The sequence below is a fragment of the Electrophorus electricus genome, chromosome 12 (genome assembly GCF_041902795.1).
Source record: "Electrophorus electricus isolate QZ-2024a chromosome 12, ASM4190279v1, whole genome shotgun sequence".
In the NCBI taxonomy this organism is placed as follows: domain Eukaryota; kingdom Metazoa; phylum Chordata; class Actinopteri; order Gymnotiformes; family Gymnotidae; genus Electrophorus; species Electrophorus electricus.
In genome coordinates this window covers 21,153,042-21,176,964 of record NC_137508.1, presented here as the reverse complement: position 1 = coordinate 21,176,964, position 23,923 = coordinate 21,153,042, and the positions used below count along the sequence as shown (strand labels likewise).

General features: G+C 43.6%; 2 protein-coding genes across 5 annotated transcripts in view; one reads left to right on the top strand and one right to left on the bottom strand.

The window, feature by feature from the left end:
* The window catches only part of lrrc9 (leucine rich repeat containing 9), an 18,932-nt gene extending 17,275 nt beyond the window's left edge, over window positions 1–1,657 (bottom strand). The window contains exons 1-2 of one of the 2 annotated variants that reach the window (XM_081725010.1): window positions 1,516–1,657; window positions 205–423 (exon numbers count right to left, since the gene is read on the bottom strand). In XM_081725010.1, coding sequence (XP_081581136.1) covers window positions 205–357 — 153 coding nt within the window. In that variant the 5' untranslated portion in view covers window positions 358–423; window positions 1,516–1,657. Of the gene's footprint in view, window positions 1–204; window positions 424–580; window positions 945–1,515 lie in introns of those variants that run through there. The other variant, XM_035531275.2, reaches the window with a different exon arrangement.
* Window positions 1,236–23,923, top strand: rtn1a (reticulon 1a). 3 transcript variants are annotated; one of them, XM_027030505.3, is made up of 9 exons: window positions 1,236–1,888; window positions 6,355–7,140; window positions 8,030–8,899; window positions 21,499–21,706; window positions 22,055–22,193; window positions 22,304–22,373; window positions 22,549–22,595; window positions 22,709–22,767; window positions 22,964–23,923. In XM_027030505.3, exons 1-9 carry the CDS (start codon window positions 1,666–1,668, stop codon window positions 23,004–23,006), a joined length of 2,445 nt encoding a protein of 814 aa, XP_026886306.3. In that variant the 5' UTR covers window positions 1,236–1,665; the 3' UTR covers window positions 23,007–23,923. The 3 variants fall into 3 exon arrangements, with proteins under 3 accessions (XP_026886306.3, XP_026886315.2, XP_026886324.1); XM_027030514.3 differs by lacking the exons at window positions 1,236–1,888; window positions 6,355–7,140; window positions 8,030–8,899 and adding an exon at window positions 14,897–15,237; XM_027030523.3 differs by lacking the exons at window positions 1,236–1,888; window positions 6,355–7,140; window positions 8,030–8,899 and adding an exon at window positions 17,720–17,874.

The window sequence follows — 23,923 nt, the reverse complement described above, 5'->3', positions numbered from 1 at the left end:
TTATGCTATTATATAGTACACTTTCACATGACAGTGCTTCATATAATATTAATAAAGCATGTATATCATACACACTATTAAAATATTATAATAATACACATTGTAAACAGTTAAATATAAAGGTAAACACATGGGTGAGGCTTGTTGTGGAAAAATGAAGAAGTAATGAGAATGTAAGGGGAACTGATTTAATCTCTCACTCACGTTAATGTGGCACTCCACTACCCAGAGCTCTTTCAGCAGAGGACAGTGCTCCAGGCCCTGAATGTGTCGGATGCACTGGCCCACGACGGTGAGCGTGGAGAGACTGGGGAAGAGCGAGAGACCCACCATCCGAGGAAACCCCGAGAAGAACATCTCCAGAGCGCTTATCCCTCTCCCATCCTGGGAAACCTTCTCATGCGATATTCCGTTACAGACACACTGGGGAGAGAGGATTGGCGGGGCAAAAAACTTTGTTTAAATGTTTAGTAAGACAAAATTCGTACTGATTTTGCAGTTTTCCAGATGATTGGCAAGCTTAAAACAAAAGAAAATCAGCTTAGAATATAAAGTTAAATAAACTCAATGCACATCTTACCAGTTCTTTAATAATTTCTTCATCTCCACACTGAGGCATGCTTTTCTGTATATATTTCTATATATCAAAACTACTCCGATACAGTTGCTAGATAGTTAACTAACGTTAACTAGTTCACTAACCTATCTTACTAACGCTAGGTTAACTACCTCAAGGTAGTTTTAACAGCAAATATTTAAAACCTCGGGGTTTTTTACAATCTTTAGCAAATATCGACATTTGCATGACCTAAGTGCGGCATTAATTAGAACGAGAAATAGCGTTTCCCATATCTAAGTTAGCTGTCTAGCTAGTGTTTCATTTCTCTGCTTCGGGAAACGAGTTTATTGCCCACCATGCAATGTTTACAGCAAGAGCGTTACTAAGAAGATCTTGCTTCTTCGTTGCTAAGGGACCGAGTTGTTTTTCGACGTGGTCAGTAGAGGGCGCCAGTTAGCTACACATGGCGTAAGTCATTCATATGCGCATCCGTCAGCACGCGCCCCGCCCGTGTTGTAATCCTGTCTGACAACACAATAGTGCGATTATGTATCACGTTGTGTAGACAGAAATGACTCGACAGTTTACTTACAGTGGTTTATATGCGTACGAGGGGGAGTTTGCAAGTGATGAGCGAAAATGTCCGATATTATAAAACAGCATAAATTCTAATGTATTTCATGAAAAGGACACAAAACTTGAGTTAACACTAGATTTTTCTATTGCACAGATGTTAGTTGTAATACTGTTGGCCCAGCCCACCAGCCTTTTTTAACGGGTGTAGGCTAAATTTAGCCTTACGTTGTCCTTTGAACCACACCCGTGTCCAGGATGGACGCCGAACGTCCTTTCTACAAATAGTTAAACCGGAATGCTACTTTCTGCCCTAAATCCGTGCCAAACGTAAGCCTCGCAGATACAGTGACGTCAGCTCCCAAGCTCTGAACCAAACAAACCTCAGTCGCTTCACCGTTCAGAGAAGCGGAAGCATCGATTAGATCTTGGGGAATAAAAAGATATCCGGTCTCGAGTCCTCTTTGAATATTTCAGAGGTGGTTCTTTACACCGACACTGCTGATTGCGATCTTTGCGCCGCTGCTGTGAGCATGTCTGGGAAGCTTAATGAAGACCCGGGTCTGGATGAGCAACGATTTGCGGAGGAGCCCGAGCGGAACGGAATGTTTGGGAGTACCGGGCGCCGCTTCGATGAGATGCGGGACGAGCTCCACTCTAGAAGCTGGGAGGACGACATGAACTCCTTGAAACAATTCTACCCATTTGATAAGGAGCGTAAAGGTGCCGGCGTTGCCATGGAAACTGCATCTACAGGTAATTCGGGCTTTCAACTGGCATTCTTTCCATAGGTACACCCTCCTTTCCTGGGCTAAGTTGGGCTACTTTATGAAAATATGAGCTGTGGTGACGATGTTGATAAATGTGCTGTACAGTGTACTGTGCTGCCAGTTTGTGCTCGTATGGGTGTGACATCACTTGGACTAAGCCGAGTGTTTGCTCCCGGGTGTAGCTAAGTCAACTAACGTTACCCAAGCCTACTTTTGCAAGCGGTGCAGCGTCCGTTTCTAACAAGTTTAGTGTTTTTGATTCTGACGAGAGGAAAAACACTTTAAGAACGTGTGGCGTCTGCAACAGAATTGCAGCCGTATTTCAAAACTTCCATTAACAGGTTCCAATACTAATTAGGTTTAGAGCGTCAGAGGACCTGGGTGGAGGCATGGGCTGACTTGTACGCCTTTTGTGTGGTTGTTGTTGTAGGCCTGGTGGAACAGCAGTACAGACACGTAAACGTGCTTTTGTTTTACACGCAGAAATGGACTAGCGAAAACTAGTGGTAACAAGCCACGACCAGCAACGTGGTCCCGGTGAATTTGATTTATAAAGACCACGTTTCATTTGAAAACGAAACAGCACAATTAGGCCCATTGTTGGTTAGTGGGGTTAAAGTTATATTAACGTAGGTAATTACACAGAGGCTTATATAATGCATATTATACACATATGGATCCACGTCCTGAGAAGATGTAAAAACGCGAGTGGTCTGTTAATGTTTACATCCTCGCCGTAGTGATCTTCTCTGGTCTACGTCCCGTGTGGGTGTTGCGTCTCTCGAAGTGACAAATTTAAACTTGCTTAATAATGTAGTAACAAATGATTGGGATCTGTTTTAGCGCAGATTACTAATGTATAATGTAGTATCCGCGCCGAAAGCAAGCGCTCACAGGATGCCGTGCGTTCATCAGTGCGCTAACAGAGGTTTGCTGTCAGTGGTCTGCCTACGCAGTGGCTACCATTAACGAGCACGAGCTGCGCTTAAATGGGCTCGATAGTCCACGCGACCCGAGTGAATTCTTCACTGTGCAATTTGTGCATCACGAATCCCTGATAATTATCGGTCCCTTATAACACAGTTGCGTCGCCTCTTCCTCTGTATGGCATCGCCTCCAGAGACCCTACTTAAACCTTCTGTAGCAGCCACGTGGTCCTGAAAGCCTGTATGAAAAACACTGGGTTGCTTTGGGTACAGGGGATATCTAAGGCTGCACTCTGTGTACCTTGTGTACCCGAGTGGCTGTGCAGTTCAGAAAAGCAGGCAGGCAGGATGCACGCAGGCCCTTCCCACAGCCACGTGAAGCACTGCACTCCACCTCAGGCAGGGCTGGCTGAGCAAGATCTGGAGCCGCCGCCGCCCAGCTGATCTCTGGGCCTCTGCGCAGCAGGCTAAAGTGCTGCCACGGCCATTATGGAGCAGACATGGCCGCCATCACGACTCAAACTGATATTCTTATATACTGGGGAACTGGTGGCATAGAAGTTTCTCTCTCTCTCTCTCTCTCTCTCTCTCTCTCTCTCTCTCTCTCTCACACACACACACACACACACACAATTTCTCTCCCTCGTTTTTTTTCTCTCAAACCTAAATATTCATAAGATGGGGCCTCGACTCCCTCCTCTCTCTCTAATTCCTTTCTCGCTCTCTCACACACAGAAACATGCACAGACACATTCTTTGCTCTTTTGCTGGCACAAATATTCACACACTGTCTTACTCTTGAAACAGTAACTCTCCTGCTCGCCTTTTCTCACTGTCTTTCCAAAAGCCTTTTAGTTAGCAGGCAAATTAGCTCCTTTCACACAGACAGAAAGGGGGTCCAGTAATAGTCTCCTGAAGCTTGAACACCCCATGGTGTTTCTTAGTGTGCCAGAATTGTGGCATGTATGCCCAGCATGGGCGGGGCTGAGTTGTGATTGCTCCGCCCACTGGGAGGTGGCTCCAAGCTATTGCACCTCTCCCCTCCAGCAGTGATTCCTAAAGTCTCTCTGCTCGTCTCTCTTGTTTTTTTGCTTTGCTGTGGGCCGCTCTGACAGCAAGCCTGTGCAAGCCTCTCTTCTTGTATCTCTTCATCTATCTTTCTCTCCCTCTCTCTTTCTCGCTCTCCGTTTCTCTATATATAGACAAACTCACAGGTGTTTCCAGCTGTAGCATTGTCCAATGGACTTCTCAAATCAGAGTAGCCTACAAAATGGCCTATAAATAATTGTCATTACAATGACCAACACACACAAACACACACAGCCTGAATATACAATCTTCAAGCAGTGCGCATCTCAGTGTTTGTCCTAATCTAAGCATTTTCCAGATCTGATGCTGCTCATGCTACACGGCTCAAAGCCGCGCTTTTAACCCAAATAGATAAGTTCATGTTGGCTGCTTCTGGAAACTGCTTGCATTTAACTGGGTGTGTTCAGCACACCCATGATCTTCCTCTTTCTTGATCAAGGAGAATTGTATTCCACTGTATTATCGTCAAAGCAAATCAGATGCTGCAGTCTACCACAGTAGCCCCATGAGCTGTTGCAAACTCCCCAACATCTCTCTCTCCTAAGCCTACTGGATGTAGTTATTTATAGTGCTCTGCCCACGTCTTGAGGTCTGGACAACAATGAATATGTGTGTACTTGCTAAGAAACAGGAGAGACAGAGTGAAAGAGAGAGTGTGAGTGTGTGTGTGTGTGTGTGTGTGTGTAATAGGGCTGTACAATATGGATAAAAAATGCGATAATGTTGGATATCCAGACATCGATGTGAAATCTGATAAATTATGGTTAAAATAGAAAATTTCAGTGGATATCTGAAGAGCAGTACATTCAGACCCTGGAAGGAGTAGGTTGTTTTTACTATGTAATAAAACAAGGAAAGAAATCCATCTATTTTGTAGGTTTATTAAACATTAAATAAATCCTCTTTAAATTAAACAACTGTGCAAATTATTATAGGGCAGACATTTTGCGCAATGTTGCAACATAAAGATGTATTCACTGAACAACCAGTAAGACATACATTATATTATATTATATTATATTATATATATATATATATATATATATATATATATATATATATATATATATATATATATATATATACATACACACACACACACACACACACACATACATACATACATACATACACACACACACACACACACACACACACACACACACACACACACACGAGTAAATAATTAAAAAATATGAAAAACTAGAGAAATAAAAACACTTTTCTGACACAAGTGCAAAAAGCCTTCTTTGCTAACTGATGCAGACAGCACCAAATCTTTAGCCTAGTAGTAGCCTACGTGATGGGGTTGTTTTTTTTTCTTTATGAGGACAGGAGCCCAAATCACGTGCCGTCACTCTTTCAAAACTCTGAGATCACTGTTTTGCATGTGGAGGTGTGTTGTGATGACATGTAGCTAGCTCTAATCAGTCTCGCAGATCTTGGCTCTGAACTCTCCTCGTACAATTTAGCGCATGTTAAGTGAACATAAAAGTTTGTTACCGGTGATGGCAGACACAATGGCTGGGCAAGGTTCGCACAAAACCTTGGACTTAGCATAGTCATCTCGTCAAAAACCAAAGCATTGCCAATTTACAGTTGTGCCTCTACTTTTTTGGACCAATTCCTCCTCACTTAGATAATCACTTCTCTGTGGGGGTTTTTTGGCACTTGGGTGGCTGCGCTTATTTGTCCAACTTGCCAGCGTGTTTGGCTGGTTTGACTTTTGTGTACAGTTGACTGTGTGTACCTGTCTAACGCACTCTGGTTCCAGTCTAATTATATCGCATGTGCATGGTAAGCAATGTGAAGCGTTCACTCTGTTGCAGGTAACGCAATTCGAGTCAGGCTGTTACTCGCAACTTTCGTTGTGTTATCGTGGTCCTACACAGTGTGTTTAAAAATCATATCGCAATAATGATAAAAATGAAATTAATCCCATAAGCCCTTGTTGTAATGCGACAGGGACTTCTGTGTTCTGGGACTAATGTTTCTCTTTTAAACATAATCAATGTTTCATCAGGACATAAAACTATTACTAATAAAAGCTTCGCTTCTGTCTTCTCTCCCTGCTAAAAGGATTACAGGATTTAGCTTCATCCCCCACCCCACCCCGCCATACACACATAGCCACGTGACCTGTAATATACTGACCGACATGCACAAAGTAGAGAGTGTCTGAGCTGTGTCACTTCTTCCAGTAACACCTAATTCACCACATCTACTTCTTCCAGTAACACCTAATTCACCTGTCTCTCTGCATACAGGAAAATGTAATGAATACACCATCTTCACGCAGTGCACCAGAGCTTATCCTATGTATGCCAAGTTATGATCTGGAATTAATCCGGATCTGAGAAATTGCTGCCTCTGCCCTCTGTCCCTATCTGTGTCTGTCTCTCACATTCCCATCCCTACTCTGTCACCCTCTCTGCAGATGACTCCATGTCTGGCCTGTTCCAGACATCTTCCTCAGGACAGGGGGATCTCTACACCTCCCTCCTCTCCTCCCACTCCTCTTCATCCAACCCATTTGGAGGAGGTGCCCCTCTCTTCCCCTCTGAAGGGAACCGTTCGCCTTCCGCCCCCACTGGCACCGACTCTGGCATCGGCATGACCCCCGGGGACCCTTCTGACCTTCAGGTGCACAAGGTGGAGCCCTACAACTACATGGACATGAGCGACGACCTCCGCGAGCCAGGACAGATTGGCAGCAGCAAGGTCAAGCAGCAGCCTGAGAGAAGCTACAGCAATGACAGTGACGAAGATGACGATGCCGGGGCCGGCCTTTGCGACATCAAGCCGACGAAACAGGGAGGGCAGGGCAGCAAGTCCGACCTGGACCCCTTCGACCTGGGCCACTACCTTGAGAAGAGCCCCCCGGCAACCAGAGGCATGGAGGCAAAAGGGGGGCTGGGTTTTGCCAGGGAGCAGCACACTTTCTCCTATATGGGGGACCCATCGGATGAGGAGACAGTGATGTACCACGCTCACCACACCACAGGGACACCGCAACCCATCAGTCCGGTGAAAATCACCGTGACGGCAGACCCCCATCGCCCGCCGCCCCAGCTGGAGAGAGCTCCTCCACAAGGGAGCGTGTCAGAGAGGGACAGTGTGCTCAGTTTCGGACAGCAGGGCGTTCCCACGGTAACGCTCTCGGAGCCGGAGGACGACAGCGCTGCTTCCTCTGCCAGCCACTCCCCTAACCTCTCGCCTACAGGTAAACCGCAACCCCAGTTCAGTCACACCTATAAGAACTTGTCTCAGAGTGCCGCCAAACACTGTCCTACAGTTACAGCAGTGTAAGGAGGAATGTTCCCTCTGCTCTACCAAGGGTTGTGGTTCTAACACATCTTACTCAACTCAACATAGACTTGGTAACATCAAGCATCTAAGCACCTTTTCCACTGCCAATGTTTCCACCTGCTCAGGTACATAAAAGAGCGCTCAGTAGCATATGAATATATCAGGCAGAGACCAGTATAAAAGAACTGCTCTCTGTCGAGCGCACTGAGATGACAAAGTGCGATGGCAAAGTTAATGCTTGCTGCGCTTCCTGATCATAATATGCGACTTACAAAGCGAGCTACTACGTGGATCTGGTTGTGGATAGTGCTACTACATGCACCTACATGTACATGCAGCATCTGAGGTTGTCTGGGACCTTACGTCAAGCGTGCTAAACCTCATGGGCCATGCAGCTAAGTGCATGTGGTAGGGATGAAACAGTATGAAATACTCCATGATATCACAGACCAAAGCTATCACGTTTTTGATATTTTAATAAATGCTAAATTATCAGCAGCACTACTTTTGTTGACTGTTTGAATTATACTGTAACAATAAACGGCACGCTTTGAATAGCAGTCACAGTGGGCCATTTATATCTGCTTGACACTAAATCAAACATGGGTGTCAGAATTAATAACATTTAAAACGGTATGATTATAATATTCCGTGTATAAAACAAAATTATAATGTTCCCTTTCTCATTTTAAGATCACATAAAATCATCTGCCATTTTTCTGAAAGTTTCTCCTTTTTAACACCCATTTCCTTTTTTATCTCTCCCTCCCTGACCTTTTATCTTATTTCCTTCCTTCCTGCAGGACGAGAGTCTCCCTCGGATGTCTTGTTCCAGCCGGTAGCAATGAAGTCTGTGAGCTCAGTTCAGGACAGCAGCGCCCCTTACCAGGACACCAAATGCCCTGCCAAACCCGCCGCTCCGTGGGACATGTCTGGTTTTGGGGGGCATAATCAGGATGGCAGTGGGGAAGAGTCTGGAGACTCTGAAATTGAGCAGGTGGCAGAAGAACCTGATTCGCCAAGGCATGACAAGCCCCAGCAGGAGAAAATGGGATTTGGCCAATCTGGCAACCCCTTTGAGCAGCCCAGTGAAGTGAAGGGGGTTTTGGCTAAAGCTAGCAATCCTTTTGAGATACATCAAAGTAACAAGGGGGGAAATAGCAATCCATTTGAGCTTTCCAGCCATGCTAAGTTTGGTTTTGGTCAAGCTGGCAACCCACCACTCTACAGTCTCCTGCGTGAAGAGAGGGAGGCGGAGCTAGACAGTGACCTGCTCATCGAGTCTGCTTCCGAGGAGAGCCCCAAGAGAGAGCAAGGATACAGTGGCCCGGAACCCAGCACTGCCCCAGCTCCAAGCCTCTCCTCCAACCCCATCTCCACCCCTCCTGCTGTAACAGAGTCCCTGGAAAGTAAGCAGAAACAGAAGGAGAAGCACAAGGAGAAAGAGAAAGACAATGTGATACAGGTAGAGAAGGCCAAGCCCCAGCCACCGCAAGGAGAGAGCTCGACAGCCAAACCCATGCCTGCTACAACGGCCACATCTGCAGCTCCCGCAGAACAGCGCCCCAAAGAGGATTGGGAGAGTAAGAGCAAGAGTAGCAGTGAGGAGAATGTATCCAGCACTCATTCCGCGGAGTTGCCTCTCTTCCTGCAGAACTTCAACAAACAGAAAGGTAAGTACAGCTTTGACAGACTCTCATTCCCACAGTACGGTGCACACTTCCAAAATTAAACTGCATATCATGCTAAACAGAACTTCATATGACCCCTGAACCAGTATTGTTAATGGTACAAAACATATTAACATGCAGGTGTGATTTCACTATTGAAATGTAGCCTGATGGGTGGTGTAAGATATTTTGTAGCATAACTGGAGCAGATGCGTGTAGAGATTTGTGTGTATAAACTGTGGAGCGATGCATAGACACTGTAGATTTGTTTAGAGGTTGTGTAGATATTGCAGCCCTGTAAATGTGAGTGTATATTCACATTTACATGTTTACAGTTAAATGAATATTTTTGGCATTTAGCAGACTCTTATCCAGTGCTCTCTCATCTATTTATAGAATATATCCTAGCCAATACAATAGGTTAGAGTCAAACACTGTTGAACTAAAATACTGCTGAAATACAGGAATCAATGCTGATACCTAGAAGAAATGCCAAATAAGCATAAGTACTGTATCAAACAACAAGTGCAATATCAAACGCGCTAGAGTATTCAGTTAGCCAACAGTAGTATAAAATTTGCAGGGTTAGTGGTCATTTAAATACTCCACAAATAGAGGAGTCTTCAATCTGTGTTTGAAGACAGCAAGAGACAAGAAGTTTGTTTCACCATCTGGGAGCCAGGACAGAGAAGAGACTTCTCATGCTTCCATGAGCCTTGAAGAATGGTGTTTCAAGCTGAGCCGCATTTGAGATTCAAACAACTCCAGGAATAGGTCAGGCTTTGAGCATTGTCATGAAGTATGGTGGGAGTGGTCCATTTTTGGCTTCCGAAGCAAGCATCAGGGTTGTAAATCTGATGCAGGCAGCTACTGGAAGCCTGCAGTGAAGGGCTTCACTGAGCAGAGTGAAGTCTACTACCAGAACTTCTGAGCAGTCACTGTGAATGAATTCTTGACCAGACGGGGTGGTGGGACACCACCTGCTGGTACCAGTCCACATAAATTCAAAGTAAGCAAATTACACACTTAGCAGTCGCTAGCCATGGCTAAAGCTCAATGTGAGCAATTAAACTGTGTGATGTGCGTGTTAGTCTGCTATGCGACTGAGGTCGTGGTTTCCCGTTACAGGTCGTCCAGCTAAGGCCTAGCAATGGTCGACCAGAGCTAGGGTTAGGGCTAGGGATTCATTACTACACTCCAGTTGACGCACCACTAATGGCAAGCCGTCGTGAAGCCAAAATCAATAAAGAACCATTACGCGAGTGCTCCATTACACCTGCGTTTGCTGGACGTGGAACAGCATTACACTTACGACTTGACGGGGTGCTGGGACCAGGAACCGAACATATATTGTTCACTCGATGAACCTCCCGTACCAAGACTGGGAAACAGTTCTTCATGTTTATATACGAAGATGTCTTAAAACTCAGACTGACTTGCTTGGGGTGATCAGTGTGGCAACCACCCTTCGCCTTTTTTAAAATAGATATTTCATACCAACCGCATGATTCTGACAGTTCCCAAAGCGTTACCACAAAAGCTCAGCTCAAAGAAATGTCACACACTCTATTTCACGATTACAGGCTTTGCTAAGTTTCACTGAATTAACCTGGGGGTTGAAGACAAATTAATGGAACTAAACAACACCTGTGTACTAGTGGTTCGATGTTGGCAGAGAGTCTGGAGTGTCGCTGTGGTCCTTCTCCAAAAACGTCGTTAACAATACTTACGATTTATATTAAAATATATTAACAAGGCAGTGCAGTGTACAGCAGTTCACCTGACAGCTTTGTAATGAAGCGTAGTATGTTAATTAATTCTGTGAATAGTTCCCGTATCAACAACTTCAAACAAAAAACAAAAAACGACAAACATGATTCATCTACATCCCATGTCTGTAAGATATGCTGTTTGGATCTCAAGGGTGATCCTGATGCCAGGCGCCCCCTAGTGGTTGAAGCAGCCACAACGCCCCAATTTTCATAATTCAGTTAGAGCAGAGAAACAAAGGCCTGACTGAAACAAAGACAAGGCACCCGAAGACGACGCTCCAATATTTCGCTTCCATATGTATCTAAATGTGTTTCCAATTCACATACTTTAATATCATTATGCCATAGAAAGAAAACAGATTATGTTGGGATATGTTGAAATGATCATATAGTAATTGCATCAGAAATCCCCTGGAACGCATGAACTCATTGACCTCCAAGCGTCCCCAATTCCCTCATTATCAGCCTTGAGAGCCAATTGGATTGTGACAAGCATTCAGTGCAACGAAGGCAGAGCTTCTGAAAGCCGTCTGCTTATTAAGATCTCAGTAATGCCAGTATGTGACGTGTGAGCAGAGTCAGGGTAAGGAGTGAGTGTGCAGAGGTTTAGTCTGGTCCTCTGTGTTGGTGAGTGGGAGAGAGAGTTACGGTGCTAACGAGTGGGTGAACAAGCAGATTTGAGAGGTCAGATGCTGTTAGTGGAGAGTGATGTTTTAGACTCTCCACCTTGCACAGGACCATGTTTATGTAAGACATTCGCCCTCTGTTAGGGGTGCGTGCTTACTGACAAATAAAAACGTATATACACTCACATTCTGTATCACTGTCCTCTACCCTGTGTATGCATACAATTGGAAATAAAAAGGAAACAGTACATTTGTCACTGAGTGAGATGACTCAACGATAATATGAACATTTACCACATTTCAAGTTTCAAGTTTGGTTTGTCACATACATAGTCATACACACAATAACTCGCAGTGAAATGGTTGAGAGTGCTCTGTCCAAACTGAGGAAAAAGAAAAACCAGGGTGCATAGAGAAATATATATTCTATATATAAATACAAGAATATATTAACAATGTATGTACAATATATGTATATTATGTTTATATACACAATGTACAATGTATATATGGATATAATTATGTAATTTAATTATGTAACACATTCATCAGAGCAGAGCAGCAACTATATAGGCAATCACACATACACACACACAAGCTACAGCTTTCTGTATGTATAACTGAAGGTTCTAGAATGTTAAAGCAGGTCATTGCCTGCAGGTCTTATTTCTGCCTGCAGATGGCGTTGAAGGATTTGTTTTCAGATTTCACCACAACTCATTTTTAGCTCTGGAATGCGCTCTCTCTCTCTCTCTCTCTCTCTCTCTCTCTCTCTCTCTCTCTCTCTCTCACACACACACACACACACACATAAAGTTCATTATCAGGAAAGAATGGAATTCTTTGAGTAAGTGCTAGAATATTTTAAATGGATTTGTTTTTGATCCAAATTCTATCTCTAATTATGCAAGGCTAATGGTAAAATTCTGACCCCCTCACAACCGCCCCCCCCCCCCCCCCCAACACACATATACACACACACACACAGGCCCGAAAAGATCGCTTAGGTTCTGCCGTCGCTATGGCAACACAGGAAGGGCTCAGGCTTAGGCTGACATCTTGTTGTGCGATCGGCTTTTGTTGTTGCGAGAGCTTTCATGGAAGGACACAGTAAAAATGGGAGCGGTGGATGCTAAAGGGTCAAAAATGAGGATTCTACTTCTGCTTTGTTCAGAAATGCAGACATTCCACACTTACCACGCACGCGGTGACCACCGATGCACGAAACCATTCACAGTTTTCATGAACTCAAGAGCATGTACCAAAATTTCCATAAACATATTATTCACGAAACCGATAATAGTAAACCTGCAATGAGGTTTTTTTTTCTACCACTGTGAGTGGTAAACGTGGGGAAAAAATGATATTCTGAAAGAGTATAATCATTCGCTGTCTTCCCAGTGGGACATTTTAAAATACAGGAAATCTCCTTCTCAATTCATCCATCTTGAAAGCAAGTAAACGAATGAAAATGTTTTGAGGGCTCGCCCCTTTATTCCCGCTGTTATCTCACTGGTGAGGGCTGCCCTGCGTGCTAGATGGGACAGCCATTCATCACATTTCTCAGAACAGAAAGAATATTGCAAGGACACACAGCAGACTGACATATCACCATATAACAACATACAAATAAGTTATTCTGTTATACTGTAAATGTTTATTTTTATCCAACAGGCTACAAATATTAATACATTAACACACACACATATATATAGCACACACACACGTGTGTGTGTGTGTGTGTGTGTGTGTGTGTGTGTGTGTGTGTGTGTGTGTGTGTGTGTGTGTGTGTGTGTGTGTGTGTGGAACATGGATGCTCCTGTCAGGCTTCATTGTGGCTAGGTTGAGTGGGCACATGGCTCAGTACTTGATTGGAGCCCAGAAAGGCATTGGCAAGAACACCAGAGGAGCCAAACACCAGCTACTAGTGGATTAAACAGTCATTCGAGACTGTAAGACCAGACAGACTAACCTGTGCACTGCCTGGATTGACTACAAGAAAGCCTATGATTCAATGCCCCACACATGGACCATGGAATGCTTGAGGCTGTATAACATCAGCAGGACTCAAAGAGCCTTCATCAAGGACTCAATGGGGCTGTGGAAAATGATCCCAGAGGCCAACTTCAAGCCAATAGCACCATTCACCATCAAGTACAGGATTTACCAAGGAGATGCGCTGTCCTTGAACCTGTTCTGCATAGGCCTGAACCTACTCAGTGAGCTTATCAGCAAGAGTGGCTACGGATACCGGCTACAGAATGGAGCACCCATCAGTCACCTCCTCTACATGGATGACATCAAACTGTATGCCAGAAGTGAACGAGACAGTCCTGAGAAGTCCTGAGAAGTCAACCAAATGGGAAGAACAAGATCCGGGCTATCAGCAGCTAGGCTCTACCAGTCATCAGATACCCCACTGCCATAATAAGCTGGCCAAAGGAGGAGGTAGAAGCCCCTCACATCAAGACAAGGAAACTTAATTCCAGTGTCTAACATCCTATATATATATATTCTTGTTTTTTTTTTTCATGTTACCCATTTATAAGATGTGGTTCGGTTTACTCCATTCGATGAAGTTCCAGTATTCAGGTAGTATTCTGGGCTTTACCCCACTAATATTTTACAGGATTTATATATGCAAATGAGCTCTTGTGAATTTCCTGCTATGAACATTTCATTTTGTAGCAATATCATCGCAATGTGAATTCCTTTTGTTTATTTTATGTAGTCCTGTTCTACAGGCTATGATTTGGATATAAGACCAGATAGAAATAATGCTTTACATGCTAATTCACACAGACAGGAGCAATAGGAGCAACTCTTTGCTGAGAGATGGTGGACAGATTTAAGGAAACACATAAGGTTAAAATAGGAGGTCTGATATGAGACTCAGTGCTATTAAATAAGCAATCCATAGTTCTGTCCAAAAAAAAAGAAAGGAAGACACAGAGTTGCACACACTTACATAAAACCACTTACATGGCAACCCCACCCTAAAAGTGACAACAATGATGTCATTCTTGTTCACTCAGATCACATGGCCAACGGCAGATATGAAAAGGGGGAGGAGCAGGGAGGGGCCATATATATATATATATAACAGTAATTAACAGTAATTTCCCCTGCTCTCACCATTTTTCATCCTATGTGTGCTTTGGAACTATTTAAATATATGTTTTAATGATTGAATGACAAATAAATCGGTATGTTGGTGTATTGTCAGTGGAATACTAGGTGTGTGACATCAGAACAATCTGGAATTTGCTAACTTGAAAAAATATACACAGTGTAAACTGCTTAAATGGAACATACAGCAATAGCAAAGCAGTAGGGAAGACATAGCCAGACAGATCATGAGCGAGCGAGAGAGAGCATCTGCTAGTATTATTCAGTATATTTGATGCATGTAACCCTTTCTGTGCCGTTACGAGACAGATATGTACACACACAAACCACCCGAGTGGGATGGAACTTTTATTATGAAACCCTGGACTGGCTGTCCTTTCAGGCAAAGTCCCTCCCCAGCAGGCCGTGCATCTTGTACGCTTCAGTGGCTGCAGCGGGGACTGCAGTGTTAACCATGTGATCACCCTCGCCACACCCCATCTCTGTCTCTCCCTGTCTCTCTATTTGCTGTAGCAGCAGCTTGTCATTCTTCAGTCGGTAGCATCGCGTTAGCTTCCCCTCTTGCACCCTCTTTCTCTTCTCCTCCTCTGCCTTTCTCGCTCTCTCTCTCCCTCTCCTCCTCGCGCCGTCTGGCCACTGGAGTCAAGCTAAGGCAGAGCAAGGGAGTCTCGGCGAGGGAAGACAGAAGAACGGAGAACAAAAGCAGGAGGTGCAGAAGGGAAGAGGAGCAGAATAGGAGGAGGAAAGGGGTAGACGTATCCAGACATGGACTCTGGGAAGAAGGAGTGTCCGTGGGGCAATTGGAAAGGCCAGGGTACTGCTAATGTGTGTGTGTGTGTGTGTGTGTGTGTGTGTGTGTACATGCGTTAGCTACATGTGAGTGCATTTTTGTGAAAGTGTGATATGTACACGGGAGAATGTGAAGGCTTGCTATTATGCAAGTGTTTGCGTATCTGTGTGTGTGTTTGTGTGTGCGTGTGAAGGTATGTTATCTTCCCTATAAAATGTAGCATACTGTATATTTATTCATCAGTGTGTGTTGCTGTTGTGGCTTGTATAAGGCCTTGATTCAGTTGGGATGTTGCTCTTTCGCATCCCCCATCCCCCACTCTTCTCTCTGTGTTCTGTGGTTCTGTTTTGAGGGGAGACAAAGGGTGGATGTGGGTGATGCTTTGTTTGTGGCTGGGGTTTGTTTGGAGTTGAGCCATGCTGTGTTTGGCTTTGGTTAGGGAGGATGCACTCTCTGGGGTGACACTGCAGACGTTCCCCCGTCACCCCGTGTTCTTGTTCCAGACTGTCGTGGCAGGTTGTCATAGCACCAGCATTTGAGCTGTTTTGAGCTCTTTTTGTGTGTGCAGCCACCTAGCAGCTGCGCTGGGTGGGCCTGTCGTCATAGCAACCTGATCATACCCATCTGGATTACATCATGTGCTTCCACAGGCGGTATTATACCTAGGGGGGATTTTTTCAAGCAGATGCATATACAGCTGGCCAGATAGGTATGGGAGAATAAATGGAAGGATATAGTTATGCTGTCTCATCCAACTTGTAGCAATGGCTGAAGATAACCATGACTTCTACAGAGTGTGACATCACTATGACGTCATGCCCACCTTGACTACAGGACTGAGTTCAGAGTGTGTATCGCTCTCGTCATCCTTGCACCCATGCATGCATACCTGCGTGCACACACATTTAACAAATGCAGAATACAACCAATTTGCTAAGCTGATGGCGACACTTGATTCTCATTTTAAATACCCTATGGTACGGTCGAACCTAATGGGTGTGCTTCACACAATAATCAGGTTCCACCACATAATAAAACATCTTGTGGTTGCCACACAGAGAACATATAATTGCGCTAATAACATAACTTAGCGCATTAGGGACAAACAGTACAGGGTAAATATAAAACTTTTAGCTGATGGTAGTAATATTCTGAATTTGTCTTCATTAGTCCGGAGAGAGACTGTTTTATTTGCAGACATCATTATAGCACAAGGGAGGGGGGATACCTACAATTAACTATATCAATGCTAAGTCAGTGTGTCTGTGATTAGCATTGTGTAAACACTGAAAAATTGCATGTGATAATATGACCAAATATTCATATTTTTCAGCAATAACCAGTAATATCCCAAAATTTCCTGTCATCTACATTAGATATACAGAGTACTTTCCGGTGCCACGGTAATCTGGGTTTGGATGTGCTGTGACTTCCTGTTTATCTGGTTCCATTTCCTGTTTTGCAATGGGATAATGATTCCCGGGAGTCACAGTATCCACATCAGCATGAGGGGCAGCGTGGTGCTCACACTGTAGGTTGGCGGATACATCTTTACAGTGCTGGTAAGTGAGGAACACAGGTAGACAGCCGTTCAGCCAGTGAGATTCACAAACACTAAAATTGACTCCAACGGCGTCTGGCAAACAATGCAGCCAAGCGAGGGGTCAGAAAGTGCCACCAACACTGGATTAGTCTTCAGACTTGGGCAACGTGTCTTTGAGACAAGATTTAGCTTTCTCTAAAGAATGTGTGGTACTTTCATGTATTTGTGTAATATTCATGTATCAGGCTGTTTAATGGGTTTTGAATTTTGTAGAAATGTCAGTAGTAGGCTGTGCCGTTTACAAGGCAAGGACCTTTCACTCAGGAAAAGAAAAACACAGGGTTAAGTGTTGACATGGTTACTGTGGTGGGAAGGGTGGCTATATTTGTACTGTCTGAACACTGGCAACCACACAATCACTGCAGCACCCCCCCCAGTGCTATTTTTAAAAAAGACCCAGTGCCCTTTCATATGAGTATGTGTGTGTGTGAGCGCACATATTAAAAGGGGGAATTGGAACACTGTATCTATGGCAACTATCACCACCCTACCCACTTTCCTACTTTCTGTCTCTCAAACACACACAGACGCACAGAGACCTTTACTGTTAAACAGCTGCACGTTGTCCTTCCTAGGAATGCGCACACATTTAAAACAACACCTCTTCTCCTGCCCCCTCTGCAAAACGTACTGTTGTGTATGCTCAATCATTCTTCTTACAGTACAAACTCCTGGCACACATGCACATACATATAGCACCACGCTATATCCATACATTCTCCTACATGAAGCAGGAAGGCACAGCAGTGAAAGCTGTCCTCCATTTTGGAATCCACAGCCCATTTGTCAGTGGGTATGCCACTCCAAAGTCATGGTATTAAAATGAATGTGTGTGTGTGTGTGTGTGTGTGTGTGTGTGTGTGTGTGTGTGTGTGTGTGTGAGTGAGTGAGATTAGCTAGCCAATGCCAGTAGGAGATCCTCTTCTCCCATTCTGTTTGTAAACGCCCAACTTCCTCATTCCCTCCCTCTCGCCCTCTCTCATTCATTTCGTATGCTTGTCAGCTGTCACCTCTCTTCTGTCTCTCTCTCTCTCTGTCCACAGTCATGGGAGGCACAGGTCAGTGGTCCTTTCTCCTCTTAGCTTGAGCATGTTGGCTTTAAAATGTTTACTTGGTGAAAATAAGCTTTGTTGCAGATCCAAGATGAGAGTTCCATCTTTTCAAGTGTCTTTATGTGTCCTGTGCATACTGGTGTTGGGTCTTTGAAAGGTAGTAGTGTTTGTCCTCTATGTTGACTTGGCTTTGAAACGAGAACCCTAGAGTATTAGTGCTGTCTTCTGTCTGTTTGGGTTTGGTTTTGTTGTGTTCCTGTCTGTGAAACTTAAGCTGTATGTCTCTCTGAAGACACCTATACACCACTGGTGGAGGATAAAAGTGTCCTTAAGAATGATAGTTATGCAGTGATTATGTATATGATGACAGCTTTGCCCCGAGCCTCTGGGAAAGCAACATTAATGCTATTTACAGTCAGTCTTCACTGTTTAAGCTGCTGATGGAGGCTTTCAGATTTTCAGCAGGGGAATATCAGAGCTGGCATGTCATACTTCATTGTAGACTCACAGTGTCCTCACTGGCCCTGTCTTTTGGAGTATTTCTGTCTGAAATCTGTTAAAGCTGTCGCATAGATCTCGCAGCTGCCAAGTCTATCAGATTTTAAATCTCAAATCGTGAAATCCATAGCTTGTTCTTTGCTGGTGGTGTTACCAGTCCGGTCAAACCACAACTGTCATACTTGCAGTCTGTGAAGGGTTAATGTTGACCGGCTTTCCATGTGTCCACGGCTTTGGTTTAGAGCAGAATTATGAAATAAAGATGGCCGATATAGCTGCCCTCCTCTCCGCTCAGTTAAACTAAAATTAGCCCTGCAGGATTGAAGCTGTCACCCAGGAGACTGGAGCTCGAACTCACTCTCTTTAACACTCTCTCGTTCATACTCTATTTTCCCTCTTTCAGAACTGGTGCCGCAGGTGTAAAATTCTAGTTGAAACAGCTACCACTGCAGCAAGCCTCCGGTTTCCGCATAGACGAGCTACGTGATTCAGAGTTGAGAAATGTTGGTTCTCATGGCAACATGTTATCAGCCCTTTCATTTCAGAGATATTTGGCCTCAGTTGGAAAGCAGAGTCGCTTTTCCACCCACACCCAGAGCAGGACAGCCTGTCAACTGGCCAGTGCATTATGAACATACAGAACTTGTAAATCAACATTTAATATCCATTTAATATATTCACTGCTGCATCTTTAACTAACAGGTTCTCATACCAAGTAGCGTTCTAAGACATAAGTTTTGTTTTAGTTTTGTACGCACAAAACTTTCAACGAGAAAGCCGTCTAGACCTACTTGATCACTCCCACTCAGTACTAATGCTCTTTCAGCAGGACTGTATGAACGTTTGGCTATTATTACAGCTGAGCTGTGGTACCGCTACCCCTGGCTGGTCGTTATCTTAGCACACCTGCTACACAAACACGGCATGCCAATCTGCATGCTACAGAGTATCTGTTCTCGTGGCATGCGTTTGCGGGACACTAGTCACCAGATCACTCTGAACCCCAAGGCTCTACTTATAAAACAGCTTGTAATATGTAATATACTAATTATCAAAAATGTATTTTTTGGTCACGTCCAATGCCAACAGACATAGTTATGTGATTTCTCTTATTACATATTACATTATTACATATAAGACATATTTTATTACATATAAGACTGGCTACATTATCTAAATACTCTCGATTAAGTGTCTAATTCTCACTCACGTTAAGAACCCTCTGGGTGTGTATACAGATGCATCAAAGTTAAACAGTAGCCGGTAGATTGTGAGATTTTGCCAGGTGTCAGCTGAGCCACTCTGGAGGTCAAGTATCAGAACAGTCTTGGGCATTAAGAACATATAACCTACTACACAACTAGTCATTGACGTAGGCTCAAACCTTTTACAATCCGTACCACCTCAAAAGATATTTGGCTCACCATGTACCAACATTATGACCGATGCTGGAGAGTTTTTTTTTAATATATATATATATATATTCCCTCTGCATACCACTAGACGGAGCACATATACCATAGTTTGAGAACCAATGGGCTATCTTAAGAAATAATAGTAAAATCATGTTACATATCAATTAGTCAGATAATTTACACCACAAACCTTTACTGACACTGGCAACTAAAAACAGTACAAAGGGCTACCTTTATGTCCTTTTATCCAAAGTACTAAAACAAAAATACACCAGCATGTTTACTTTTTCATATGTATTTGTTTATTTTTATTTATTTTTAAATATCTTAATCAGTAGGCTACTACAAGCACTTCACACAATTAAAAAAGTTGCATGTTGTGCTTTATGCATATACTGTAGGATTTCCATGAGCATAAGAAGGAACATTTCACCTGAACATGTTTTATTTTTTTGGATCTAACAGTAGCCTAAGCTGAGTTTATGCATCAAACAGCTAATTTAACTTTTGAATAATTAGTATCGAATATGTTTTGCTTGTCTATTAATTAACATGCTTCGTCTGACTATGGTGTTATTTACAAATATCTTCAATAATGGATAAGTTGCCGAAGGTTAGCAAAGAAGGGGAGCTAATAGACACTGCTAATGAGGTGGAATTTATTTTTAAACACTGTATTTTAATTGACATCCTCACAAAAACTGTTGCCGCAGCCCAAGTCAAACATAGAGACTAGAAAATTAATTTAGCTTCTTACACAACTGTCAGATAATCGTGGTTGGTGGCAAACTGCTACTAGCATTCCAGTCAGAAACTAGCATGTAATTGCTTGCTCGCTATGCGGTTGATTTTCACTGTGTGAAGATTCCAAGACTAAAATGGAGAGTCAACAAAAAAACTTGAGTGTTCCAAATTTAAGACGTGGTGAGGTCTAGACACTAAATTTTCAGGATTAGGACATTGGAGATTAAAATATTAATCTACTAATATAAGATTTAGATTAGCAGTTTAGATTAAAAGATAATGTACATCAGTATTGAGCTGTTCCTTTAGGGACTCAACCATGTGCCTTTGTTGACAGGTAAACACTCTCCATATGAACCTGATTGCATAGTCTTCTGTTTGTTGGTCAAAGGTAGCCAAGAAAGCAAGACTGTTTAATGGAAAAGTCTCTTGATGGACACTGTTGACCTTATCTGGTGAGACCTCATCTAGTGAAGTATAATCTTACTTCATGGAGCACTCTACAGGAGGTGTTTTTTTGTTGACTTACCAGAGATGCCCCACAGTGTCCAGCTGCCTTACGACAGACAGCGATTCTGGCACTCTGCCTCCTTCTCTTCCTGTCTGCGGTTGTCATGACACCAGTCTGCTCCATGCCTTCATCTTTTCAACAGCTCCAGCATTTCTCTCGGTCTCTCCTCTTTCTTCCATCGCTGGACACCTGAAGCTGACCTGGGCTATCTTTGATGGTTGCAGGTTTATAGATTAAGACTCTCCCTCCCCAGTGTCCTGAGAAATAGATTTAAAACGCCTCACCGTGGAATGTACGTGTGAGCCTTCAAGAGCCCCATCCCCCAATATCGTGCCTCTACGCACCTGCTCGCGCACTGAAAAATGGCCTGTCATCATGAACTTTCTTTCCACTTTAAGAACTGACTCCACTAAGTAGTGACAGCTCTGCAGCTGAAGTGATTGTCCGTCTGTGTGTTTGCAGCGGTGGATCTACTGCACTGGCGTGATGTCAAGCGGTCCGGCCTGCTCTTCGGGAGCGTGTTGCTGCTGCTCTTCTCACTCACCCAGTTCAGCGTGGTGAGCGTGGGAGCATACCTAGCCCTGGCCACGCTCTCTGCCTCCATCAGCTTCCGCGTCTACAAGTCTGTGCTACAGGCTGTGCAGAAGACCGATGAGGGACACCCCTTCAAGTGAGCCTCACGCTGCCTGTGCATGCATGTGTTATGGATGGTTATAATAATTTAAGCGAACCCACGTGCAAATTGTAAAAATTAAACAAATCTCTGACAGTGCGAGTGTGTCAGAGATGACTACCCAAAAAAAAAAACTCCATGAATGATGAAATATTTTGGTATGCAAACATTCTCTCATGCTGCCTTTAGTGATCTATATTAACCTTTACAACAAATTAAGAACTAGTTTGTAGGTTAAATGCCGTGGTCCCTATCCGCATAGTTCTGCTGATATACCACCAATTTGGCAGCTAAATGTTTTAGTACCACTAATAGTCTGTCATATACTCTCTCACTCTCGGTCAGGGCATATCTGGAGATGGAGATTGCTTTGTCTCCTGAGCAAATCAGTAAGTATGTGGACAAAACCCAGCTGTATGTGAACTACACACTCAGAGAGCTACGTAGGCTCTTCCTGGTTCAGGACCTGGTTGACTCTATAAAGGTGAGTGAAGCTCGACTCCTCATAGGTACAGGATGCATACACACATCCATCTTAGATGATACACGCGACCTTGTGACCCAGTGCAAGCGTTAACACATGCTTGTGTACAGTTTGCAGTGCTGATGTGGCTACTGACGTACGTGGGCGCCATCTTTAACGGCCTGACCCTGCTTCTCCTTGGTGAGAACACACACTATACTTCTTACACAAGCAGCTGGAAATGTCACCCTCTGGCTATTTGGGACAGGTTAACTAGAATGGTTTTTTTTTTTTCCTCTCTCTTCTGGGCAAATTGTGTAGTGCATGTCCAAAGCATTGACCAGTAACATAACTACCTCCTCACCTTTCTCTCTAGCTGTGGTTTCCATGTTCACCATGCCAGTGGTCTATGAGAAATACCAGGTATGGAATGAGGGCATTTGCACATCATGATCTATATAACACGTGTAGTTCTAGAGGCCCCAGGTCTGCTTGCCTAAAAGAGTTGTGCTCATTTCAACAATCTCTCTCCCCAGACACAGATAGACCAGTATCTGGGGCTGGTGCGAACCCAGGTGAACTCAATAATGGGAAAGTGAGTATGGAATTCACTAAATATTCAAACAGAAATCTGAATTTTCAGTTATTTTACTAAATGACAAACTGAAACACCTAACAAGTCCAAAAGGGACATTCTACAATGCAGCAATGTAGAATGTATGAATGCATTGTTCCATGTCGCTGCACATTTCCTTCGGTGACTGTACAATATGGTTCATGATTTTTTGCAGAATAAGGGAGAAGGTTCCTGGGGCCAAGAGGAAGAATGAATAAGCTCCTCCCTTCCACAGGCAGTCAAACTACAGCACTAAATGCCAGTAAAAACTACAACTTATTCCAGCAAGCATATTGGTCCCCAAGCATATGCAGAGGGCAAGAATGACCGCCTGAATAAAAATCCATCATACTCATGTTAAGTTAGTGTAGTCGCTCACGTAAAATGCCTACTGTTGCAAATCACTGGATATAAAAAAAAAAAAACACACACAAAAAAAAACGAATAGCTAAAGATGCTAACATGCTAAATGACTATAAATGACTACAACTGTTCAAAGCTATGGGGGGGGGGGGGGGGGGGGGGGGACTTTAAAGCCGTAGGTAGAAGTGATGGACATCAATTGCTTTTCTCTTCCATTGCTTCTGACTAAAATGCATGAAGTCCAGTCTTGAGTAAGTAATGTTTGCTATCTCTCCATCGCACTTTCTTTCTGCTCTTCCTTTTGCAGTGCTTCTGTCCAACTGTAAAGCTGTGGCGCACGCGCGCACACACACACAGAGCATCATGGCTGTTTAGTCATTTTAAGTGACGGCTTAAGCTCACCACGTTATTGTTACCGTGGTTACTCTTGGTGTATATACCTATATATTAATATATCAAGTCAAACTGTGGATTGTTTTTTTCCTGCCGTTTTTCCTGTGTTTTTAAGCACAAGAATAATTTCAAAGCGTGTTCACTAAATGTGGTAACTGTAACTTTGCTTTTGTAAAACGCTGGAGGTCTACACTTGAGACAAGGGGTGTAGGTTTAGTTCTGTCTTGGAGGTCAAGCCGGAGCAGACTGACTAAAGCCTGTTCTGCTTGGTACTATGTTCAGTGTAATTCTTTTAAAGTCAGTGGGACTCTTAACTACTTGCACTTATGTATTTAATTGAAGAATGAGGAAAAAATAAATAAATGTTCCATAATGTAAA

Excerpts from the sequence above, each read along its gene's own strand:
- rtn1a (XM_027030505.3), top strand. The coding sequence starts at position 1,666 with ATGTCTGGGAAGCTTAATGAAGACCCGGGTCTGGATGAGCAACGATTT. Across the intron at positions 1,889-6,354 it reads CATGGAAACTGCATCTACAG|ATGACTCCATGTCTGGCCTG; the intron begins GTAATTCGGGCT and ends CCCTCTCTGCAG. Across the intron at positions 8,900-21,498 it reads GAACTTCAACAAACAGAAAG|CGGTGGATCTACTGCACTGG; the intron begins GTAAGTACAGCT and ends GTGTGTTTGCAG.